Source organism: Crassostrea angulata, chromosome 3 (assembly GCF_025612915.1).
Source record: "Crassostrea angulata isolate pt1a10 chromosome 3, ASM2561291v2, whole genome shotgun sequence".
Taxonomy (NCBI): domain Eukaryota; kingdom Metazoa; phylum Mollusca; class Bivalvia; order Ostreida; family Ostreidae; genus Magallana; species Magallana angulata.
In genome coordinates, this window is record NC_069113.1 from 13,296,318 (window position 1) to 13,307,500 (window position 11,183).

The 11,183-nt window shown below is 32.0% G+C and overlaps 1 protein-coding gene across 2 annotated transcripts in view; it reads left to right on the plus strand.

The window, feature by feature from the left end:
- The first annotated feature begins 7,252 nt into the window (after positions 1 to 7,252).
- The window catches only part of LOC128176684 (location of vulva defective 1-like), an 11,706-nt gene continuing 7,775 nt past the window's right edge, over positions 7,253 to 11,183 (plus strand). Inside the window, exons 1-3 of one of the 2 annotated variants that reach the window (XM_052843179.1) lie at positions 7,253 to 7,528; positions 10,375 to 10,579; positions 10,850 to 10,891. In XM_052843179.1, coding sequence (XP_052699139.1) covers positions 7,481 to 7,528; positions 10,375 to 10,579; positions 10,850 to 10,891 — 295 coding nt within the window. In that variant the 5' untranslated portion in view covers positions 7,253 to 7,480. The remainder of the gene's footprint in view (positions 7,529 to 10,374; positions 10,580 to 10,849; positions 10,892 to 11,183) is intronic. The other variant, XM_052843180.1, reaches the window with a different exon arrangement.

The following is an 11,183-nucleotide window of genomic DNA, read 5'->3' on the forward strand; positions in this document are numbered from 1 at the left end:
ACTCAGCACACATTTCCGAATGATGGAAGATTTGGCAGTAACACACGTCTGTCCGTCGAGTCCACACTGTCCGTGTTCTCACATCTTCGCTAGCCGAGGGCTTCCAATCACACTCCGTTCTCAATAAACAATATATATACTGGGAACTAAAGGCGCGCACTTGACGTTATATATTTTTATCATAATTAAAGAGATTTATATATATATATATATATAACTACCTTATTCATTTTTCTCATAATTTAAGAAATATACCCCTTACCTATTAATAAATCAAAATGTATTATGTTAGGTAGAGGGTATATTTTTTCATTATGAGAAAAATATATAAGGCTAGTATTCATATGGATCCTTTGTGGGGAACAGAGCGATGGCAAGATGGAAGGTGGAACCTGTACTCTCAATGTAGCGATTAAAATGTCGATCGTTCACGAAATAATTCAGGCAAAGAAATCATCAAGAGTATAAAATATGACACCAGTTAACAATTTTTAAAACATTACTCACCCTCGATATTTGAATGAATGTTGTCGCTAAACATTGCTGAAAAATGCGGAAATATAGGCAAATTATTAAAAATTAAGAAATGTGTATATAGTGGGATAAAATACTCAGTAATTGTACATAATTCAATGGGTCTATATACATATATTAAGGTTATTATTATTATAATATTATTATATAATAAACTCGAATTTTTCATCACCTGTAAAGGCAAGTTTATTCCCCCCTTTTACATTGCGACAGTATTTTAAAATTCACAATATGGCACTGGTTGATTTTCCCTACTAGGTATTATTCGTGCAGCCCCACCTTCCGTGTATATATGTTCTGTCTGAATGGTCACAGGAAGAGAAATCTGTAATGCATACTGTAGGCAAGCGAACAAGATTTCACTTGATGCATTTTAATTTTATGTAGGAGTCTGACTATTTCTCCCGAACCCGTGGCCGAAGCGTTATAAATCTCAACAATCTAGGTCGACTCTTTTAATGCCTGAATACAGACATCTGCTGGTAGATCTTTCAAACATGTTTAAGAGTGTCCTTATTAGGTTAATTTTCAACTGTCTTACATCCGAGATTTCAAGGGAACATAGCCAAAAATGGTAAACTTCTCATTCACCAGTTTGTTTGGGATTAATTTTTTACATTTAGTTGATAAAATTCCAAAGTATTGTGAAGATAATTGCATATACACTGTATGAATAATTTTCAGATGCTACTTTCATCCGACATATACATTTTACTAATAAATTGCTCATGTTAAATCATTTAAATGAAATGTTGAAACATTTAAATGAAATGTTGAAACTGTTGAAACATTTAAACAATAGATTGCTTTCTTTGGTGATTTAACTCATGCGGTAGCGATATTGCAGAAAAAAACCTGCGTTAGAAGGAATAGCCAATTCTTATATGGGTATCTGTTTGACATCCAAATATTTGGTTGATGAAAGAACTGGCTAGAGCTGGTTCGTATAGATTTCAATCCTGTCAGTTTCGACGAAGCTATGAATCACAATCGGTTTGCTAAAGAGATTGAGGAGAAAAATACTCATCAGTGTATGCAAATATATATTAACATTGAAGTGTTTGTTACGCATGCGCTACCTTAATCAGACTTCATTTGCGATCTTTTGTTGAAATAACATGTCCATATTAGACATGGCTATATAAATCGCATTCATTTGGATGATACCTAGCAATGAATTTACACCAGTGATGCTAGGATAAACTTTCTACTGCCGATATTGCATTTCGTGGAACCCAATTTGCAGGTTCCAAAAAGTTTACAGGTTGTGTTAGTTGGACAACTTTTAAAAATGTGCATCTCATCACACAAAAAAGTGCCACCATGACAGTAACACAATGTTTCAGCATGTTGTTTATGTACATTGAATAGGCACCCTGGGTGCGTTGTACATAACAGACATTTAATTGGTTTCTGACGTTCATAAAATCTATTAAGAGCATGTCCTTTTCAAGAGTTTTATTCTTTAAGCATGCTTGCATAGATAATGCTTTTAGAGATGTGCAAAAAAGTGCCTGGAAATTAAAGGAAAAGGTAGGTATATATAAGAAGACACACAAAGCCACACAACGTTATACGATGTAAAGGAAACATATCACATTTCCTGCAGCTTTTTCATGTGCTTGATATATCAACATTGCATTCTTATCTCTCAGTAACAATGAACTATAAATGAGAATAAAAAGTCATTTGCTCACTCTAAGTGTTCTGTATAATATAATAATATATATTGTGAAACACAATTTGCGGAACTGATTTTTTTAAACCTGGTTCAACCACCTCTGCTGCCTTGCATCAGTTTTTTGATTGAGTGTCCATAAGTCTAGATCAACTGTTTACCTCCTGCTTTCCCATTCTAACTGATGACGTCACATGACTTTCATTAGTCACGTGTACTCGAAAATGCATAATTTAATCTTATGTTATTTAACATGGTTGTTTCCATTTTCCGAAAACCGCATAGAATCTTGGTTATCGCAAGGAGAGTTTCATAAATCAGTGTCAAAGATTCAGACTCTGTGTCTTTATTAACTTTATTAAAGTCACATTGCAAATAGAACATGAGAAGCAAATTTAAATTGATTATAATATATTTTAACCATAACACAAACACAGCAGCGAAAATTAAAGCAAGAATTATCTTAATACTTTCAGAAAATTGCCTGATTATTCCAGGGGGTAAAATAGGGTTGTGTGGGTGAATAAAAAAATGATGTGAATGTTTATAACTAGCAATAGTTAAATATGCAATTTTGATTTGCTAAAACCTGCTTACTGTAGCATATCCCAACCATATTCAAGAGAATTCCACTGCTCTTTTCAAAACTTAGGAATTTTTTGGAGATTGCATTTGACCATTTTTCGAACATCTTCTATATATTAATTGCCGCTGGCACGGTACGTACAACTAAATAGGTTAAGTTTTTATGTACATTGTTTTATGTAATCAAAGTTAATACAGGTTCTTGATCAAATTGAGTAAAAAAAAAAAAATTGATTATCTGCAAGATGGTGTAATTTTTAACCTTTAACCTCAATTTTTACATGTAATTTCGCTACTTTGAAAAGGTTTTTGAGGATGATTCTTTCATATATTGCTTTGTATAAAATCTCTCTCTCTCTCTCTCTCTCTCTCTCTCTCTCTCTTTCTCTCTCTCTCTCAAATGTTTATTATTCTAAAAATTCAGCAATGGTGCTGGCCCTGAGACCAATAACTAAAAGTTTTGATTGAATCATAGACTGTTGACTATTACTCCTTTGTTAAGTATATGAGTAGGTGTCCACAGTAGATATTGGTATCAATCAAACTATAGATCATTTAAAATTTTGACTTTGGTGTATTCTCAATAAATGTTCGTGATGTTTAAATTAACATGTATATTCTTCCTTTACTGAGTATAACCTTTTCAAAAGAAAAAGTATGCCAAACATATTTTAGATGTTGCTTACAATTTTAGATATTACTTTAGCAGATTTTGATCGCGGCCATACATTTTCTTTAAGATATCAGTTTTTATCATAGAACTGTACATCGGGGAAAAGAAATGAGCAACGTTTAGGAAAATACAATGTATATGTGGCATGGTTTCACACACATATATATATATCCTATGTTTTAAACACCTAACAAACAACGGGAAATTAGAATTAATTCTTCATTTCTCATCTTTTGTTTACATTTCAAGATGATTCCCTCCATTCTTGAATTTTGAGGGGAAAAAATCGGGTCATTTCTAACCAAAGGTAAAATTACTGTGAAATGTCTCCTACAGTGATTCTGTGTACATATTTTAGAACTGTTGACATCAGTTAGTGTGTAAAAATTACTTGATATTTAGTCATTTTGTCTGAATTCTAGCTAAACAATTAGTGAAAAAAGACGATAAACTGAAGTTCTTTATCCATTGCCATCGTATAGTTTTTGTTAAAGCAATTGGTTGGCATTAAAAGGTCTTTTTCCGAAAATTTCATCACATTGATGTATATTCGCTGCGCCGCCTTGACGTCAAATGTCTATATACCGTCGTTTTCAAATTCCTATTGCTTGGTAAATATATCTGTACCATATCCGTATTTCAACTCAAACACTCGTGAAACTTGATCAAAAGTTAGTCACAATAAATAGCAACATGAACATTTATAATCTGATTTCTTTTAGTATAAGCTGTAAGTTTGCGGACACTTAGATAGACTATGTATTAGTTCTCTTATTCTCCGAGTTTATGCTTGCGCCGGGTACCCCGACCACCGATTTGTTTATCAACCGTTGTAAGCAAAATATTAAACATTTTTTAAAGATTACTTTCTTTAATTATTTGTTAAGGTTTCTTCAATGTTCTTGCCAATGTTCACCATAATTCGTCACTTAGAAATGGAAATATCCGTGTTGTCTCAATAATTTCCGAACAACCCTCGTATATCATCTATAACATCTAAGTAAATACACTGTATTAACACAGCTAAACTTTCTCAAAGAATCTTACGTATACGTACTTCTGTATAGCTTCAGAAAATACTATTTTAAAGCCTTAGATAGGGCTCTATATATTTCAAACAAAATGTTAGATTTAAACTGAGTACAACCTCCCATCAATTGTCAAACAAAAACCGGTCCGTAATTAAGAAAATAAATAAGTTCGAAAACTAGAAAACAAAAGATTAAAATGATGTAATGATTTTTATTCCGCGGATTGTCACAAAACAAGATCAAACAAAAATTATACAGTGTTCCTGCGATGCATTACACCTTCTACAATTAATCAAATTTACTGCGTTTTGTTTCATCAAATTTATCTTTTCTTACCATGAAAACTCATGACAACAACAACAAGTGTACGTTCAAAAATTTAGTAATGTATTTTGTGTCAAATAACTGTCAAAATTAATCTTTTTAAAAAAGTGGGCCGGGTTTTAGAGCGCTGTATTTGAATTGTACAGTTTGACAAATAATATTAATTATAATTTATCATCCCTGTCATGTAAATACTACATATTAATGATATATTCTTTATAAAAAAAATCGTATTATTCTAATATATATATATATATATATATATATATATATATATATATATATATATATATATATATATATATATATATATATATATATATATAAATGGAAAAAATAGAATAGAGCATACTAAGTAAATATGAAGAAATTTTATACTGGTTAAGTTTAAACTGTTAATGAAATTCACGTTATTGATCCAAACATATATGTTCCACTACTTTTAAAAACTTGTAAACCATAAACTTCCACATGGTTTCAAAGGATAGTTCTGATAGAAGATTTAGAGTAAAAGAATTATTAAAATATAAAATAAAGAGCGATATGGTATTTAGTCCATTAAATATCTATCCAAAATTTGCAGGTCTTAGTTTTTGCGAGATTCGCAGCCTCTTTATATAAGCCCCTTTTTTTACCATTAAAGATCGTCTATGGCCTCTTTGCATTTGCAAAAAAAAAAAAAAAATATCTAAGGCTATCGGAACAAAGAAATATATAAAATGGAAATTTTTTGACTTGGAGTCACTGTGATGCGGTTTAAACAGTCTAGTCGGACTCCAAAAACGGAGTCAACGGAAGTGAATTCTGCAAGCATTTTGGACTTCGTTTTCGGAGTCTTCGCATGCGCACTTCTACAAAATATGGCGATTTTTCGATGATAACGTGAGGTCTACAAAAAATCATCTTGCAAAGCGCGGCATGTGTTTGCAGACTTCTAACATGTTCTGAAGGACCATGGAAATAATCTACAGATCGGTTAAACGAGTTCTATCTATACATACCTAATAAAACACAAACTAATTTAAAAACTCTGCTATTTGTCTACTGAAGAGTGACTGAAAGTTGTTTGACATAATTCTGCCATTCAATCATTTCTCCAGATTTTCCAAAATACCATTCAGTTGACCATAAAATCGTCAGAGTTTCATCTTGTGAACAAAACAGTGTATATAGTAATACATGTCCAAGATAAGCACATACTCGGCATATTTACATTCATCAAAAGATTTTCCAGTCAGTCTTTGTTCAGCAACAGATTTCGGTTAATGTACGTTTGCATTTGGTAGTATGTATTTGGTTTAGTATATTTGGTTAGTATATTTTTAAGGTACATGTAAATTCAGGCAAACCAGCTTAAAATACGGGGACGATGCAAACTGTCTAGTCATTTTTAATCTTACGTTGTACAGAACTTATGTGTTGTGAGATATTCAAATTAATTTCTTTTTAGAAATCATTAGGCTTTTAAGTAATAACTGTCAATTAAGATAAAGATATTGAGATTCGCATATATATGAGAGAGAGAGAGAGAGAGAGAGAGAGAGAGAGAGAGAGTTTTAATTATGAATGATACTTCTCCAGGAAATAACAGGGTTGTGACTAAAATTCATTTGAAACACACCACAAGACGACTATGTCCGTTTCAATATTTTCAAATCTTATCGTAGGATAATAATAACTGTATATTTGTCATTTACACAGAACGTTAAAAAATTAACTAAATAGCTTACATTTAAATTCAAATGTACACCTGTTAACATTTGGTGTAATATTTTAATTTGTTTAAGAATTTTAAGACCTGTCAAATAAAATGTCATCATAGAGCCACTCTGTGGAAACCTATTAGCCTATAACATTTGCAAGTCGTTGTCTTTTTGTTTTCGCGTGCCATAAAAATGCATCGATCATGTCCAAACCAAGGAACGCTTCGACTTCAAATGATAAATTATAATTCCAACGATGTTGTCCTTCTATTTTTAAAACTACAAGCAATAAACGAAGACCACATGAACACAGTCCACTAATTATAGCGCTGGGCCGACCAAAACTAAGAACCACCACAGTTCCCGTGTTATAGTGGTACACCGTGTTGTCATCAGTGTAAAACATCATTAAAGGCATTAAAAATTGGAAAAATTCTGTTTTATTTCAAAATTGTAATAATGTGAGCGCAGAGAGGCGAGTCCTGATTGATAGCAATGACAAGGTAGCTATATGCGAAACTGCTTTCAGAGACGATAAATGGAAACGCCCACCGATTGATGCCATTGCCCTGTTAGTCACCATAGTTCTTCCGGAAAAAAGGCTAGCTGGATTTTTGGCGAAAAAGACTTCAAAAAATCATTTTATCGATACCTGAGAGTCTTCCTTAGATATGGGATGTTTTACAGAGAAACTTCGACTTTTTAATATGTCCGTAAAGTGCCGATATGCAGGTTAATCAGACTTTGTGATCTATCAGGGCAACTATTTATTGCTTTAGAGAAAACTGATCAAGCGTGCTGCCTTGTTATCATTGTAGTACGATAAGGACATTGAGAGCTGGAGATTTTATCACTTGAATGAATCCAGCCCTGGGACCCTTGTTTGGGCTGAAAACTAAAAAAAGGAAAATCTGAGTAAGCTGAGATATGTGCGAGGTGTAGTTGCCCAGTCATGAGCGAGGCATCAGGCCACCCTATCGGGAATGGTCAGTCCATCAATGTAAGTAATCAACAGTTTCTATGTTGTGGGGGTAGTAATAATGATAATAATAATAATGCTATTGTACTGATACAAGTTACTAAAATGCTATTATCAAAATTATCATAATAGTTTTAATTATAGTAAAATAGAAAACGAATGATCAAAGTGACTACTTTTACGCTTATTTTATAAGATATTTATTTATATCACTTTTTAAAATCTTTTATGCGTGGTTAACATAAACGTGAATCACATTTTGCTTTTTGAATACATTTGTCAAATTTTTTATTCACTAATCATATCAAGGATGTATCTGTTATTATGACAAATGTTTCGAAGTTCGGTCAAAATTGTTAAGATGCATTGATGTATTTTGTTTTCCCTTGAATAATATGATTTATTATTAAAAAAAAAAGATGAATGATTACAGTCCTATACATGAATATATGATTTTAAAAATAATGATGAATTGTTCATCGATTCATCAATGTAAGATTAAGGGAACAAAGAAGCTCAAAACAACAGGTTAAAAATCGTTTTTTTGGGATACCCCCCCCCCCCCCAGTAAGAATTATTTTGTTCAAACCCATACATTTACTTGGGTTAGTTTGTGAGGGATACTTTAAAGGCATACCAAAAGTTAAATTTTGTGTCATTTCGTAGATTTATTAAATTGAAAATGTTATCTCCATTTCTAAATTAGATATTTCTATTATTTATACCAAGTGGTATCCTCGATAAATACTTCTGCGCCTGTTACAGAAATTCCTGACCGTAACAATGACCAACTGTGACCAAATGACCACAAAACAACCGCCTGTGATCTCTGATCAGAACTTTACGCTTTATTAGTTGTTGCCGAGGGGTTCCGATTACAACAGAGATAAATGGAAAGGCAACGTGGTTTTTACCACCTGTGTCCATCAAGCATGTATAAGGTTAATAAAATCTAACTCGTGAATGATTCTATCTTTAAATAAAATCACTTCTCACGTTGAACATTGCATGTATACAATTTCCATTTCAAAAATATCTTTTCTATTAATTTTTTTCATAGTTCCAACATAAATCATAAAACGATCTGAATGTACTAATAATTCCCGTATTGTTGTGCGATGATTGTCAATTTGATCCTGTTTTATTAATTAATAACCTTGTGCTGTCAGGGCGGATAAATCAACTGAAACTGTTTTAATTTAATTCAATATTTCCGCCTCTGGTTGACCTATAAAGTCAAAGAATCCTCATTTAAATATTATTAAATACAGGAAATCATAAAAGGGCTCGATTATAAAAAATTACACACCTAGTTTCACATTTTAATCGTTATAAAAAAATTGACCGTGAATGAAGTAACTCAAGATGACCGGCTGGATTAAGTATCGGTGGTTCGAAGTAAGTTCGTTGAAAGTAAATTGGTTTAATTATCGATCGATGTTACTATGTAAATTGATTTGGTAGAAAACAACAATACCTTTCTCGTTTATTAGCATTGAATCACATTTACATTCCGTTCTTTTTTTTGTAAGACGCAAATCTATATCGAGTGGAAGACAATTAATTTATTTCAGCGAGACTGATTAATATTTATAAGTGTGCAATGGTGCAACTAAATTGCATGAATGCAATATATGGGCGTTGACAATTCCAAGGTCCGCTATTTGATTTTGTAACTGGACCAAAATATCGGATTTCATCGATGAAAAATTATCGCTAAAACAAACACATGTATCAATTTGACATTATTGGTAGTTCAATTAGTTAAGACTATACTATTATAACTTTAAAGTTTTAAAATTTGTACTTTTCTATCTCGCTATTCAAGTCTTGTAACTGGAATAATATATTTGTAATTCACAGCAAGCAATCATAATTACAGTTATCAAGTTTACATCTACATTCTTGTCCGTCGTTAAACTATTAGAGTATTCAAATAACCTACCAGCTCCCATCCCAATGCAAATCGAGTACGTATATCTATATGAAATAGACTGTATTTGGAATATATATTGTGCATCATTGTATAATATTTCATTATCCTTTAGGTACATACATGACTTAGCAAAATTATTAAAGCCGCGCGAAGTTATTAATTTTTTTGTTTTTACTTTAAAAAGAAAGAAACCGAACAAGAGGGAAAAATATAACTCTCTATTTTTGATGTTTATTCCTGTACCTTTTCCTTTACAAGAAGATTTAAACGAATGGAAGATAAAAAACAAAATATTTTATACATCTGTATTGACTTATTAATTACATGTACATATGCATCGCATTTGTTAGTATGTTAGTTATTGTTAGTATGCTATAGAAGGGGATGAGGATTCATTTGAGAGAATTGAATATCGTCATACCTGCCAATTCTCATTAATTCGTTAAAAACAAATTATAAAACTGTTTTATCATTCATTTGCAAGCGATATGATAATAAGATTCATTTTGAATGAACAGATAACAGATTAGTTCTAATTTTGAAAGCGCAGATTGCCACCTTTGCCCCTTTTATGTAGATCGCATACCAAGTGTAAACCACTTTTCATACACCTTAGCTCACTCTAAATTCATCGTCATGCCAAGTATGTAAATCATACATACATGAAAATGCGTTCATACATATAAAAAAGAATTTATATGTTATCAAAATAATTAGATTAATTTTGTCGTATGCTAAATGACTCTTCCCTAAATAAACGTTTTATTCACGAAGATGCGTATTAGTAAAAGCTATTTCTTCACGCGACCTTTATCGTTCGGTTCTGTTTGGAGATCAAGAAATGTCGAGAATCTTTAAAATGAATAAGGAAAAGACCAAAAAATCTACTGACCTGAAGACCTGCTCAAGACAGTTATTCAAATTTGTTCAGGTTGAAATGAACGTTTTGCAGGACTGCACCAGCAAGGCAATGAAGTCACGTGATCATATGCAGAGCAACATTTTCATGCGAGGATTCCGGAAGCCGAGAGAAAACAGGAGCCGGTGGTACATCCTCTTTGCAGCTGCTGTGCTGATTATTTCGCTGATAGTTGTTGCTATCACGTTGGCAATACATTTTGGAACCAGTAGTAACGGTAAGGGGTTAAGTTTTCAAAATTACGAACTATCAAAATTGAATTTTGTTTTCATCTTTTTTTAACCCCGAAAACAGTTATAAGATTTTGTTGTTGTTGGTTCGTTATGCATTGCATATCTCTCGAGGTTTGAACATATGGCACGTTTCCAATTTCAATTGATCGATAACCTTTTTAAAAAAGTTCACCAATACCTTATTATAATTACAATTATTTTCCATAAAACAAACTTTAGTCTTAGAATCTTACGTACATTAAATTTACGTTTAGATGATAAATTCAACGAGGGGCAAGTGGAGACCTTTCACCTCGGTAAGTTATGTCATTATTAAACATTTGTTCTCTGTTTTGTTTCCTCAATAAACATTGCTACTGGCATTTCATTTTAAGCCACTCAAAGAGGCTAGCTGTTTAAGAAAGTAACCATCAGATCTACATGTAAATTTTTACATATGACTATTTAAGTTTAAATTTTTATTTTTTAAAGAAAAACCATATATTTAGCTTTAAAATTCAAACATTTTCCTTCATCTTAATACAGAGCTCTTCTTATCAAGAAGATAAATACAGTCTTAAAATTGTCACAACCATCCAGCCACTTTAA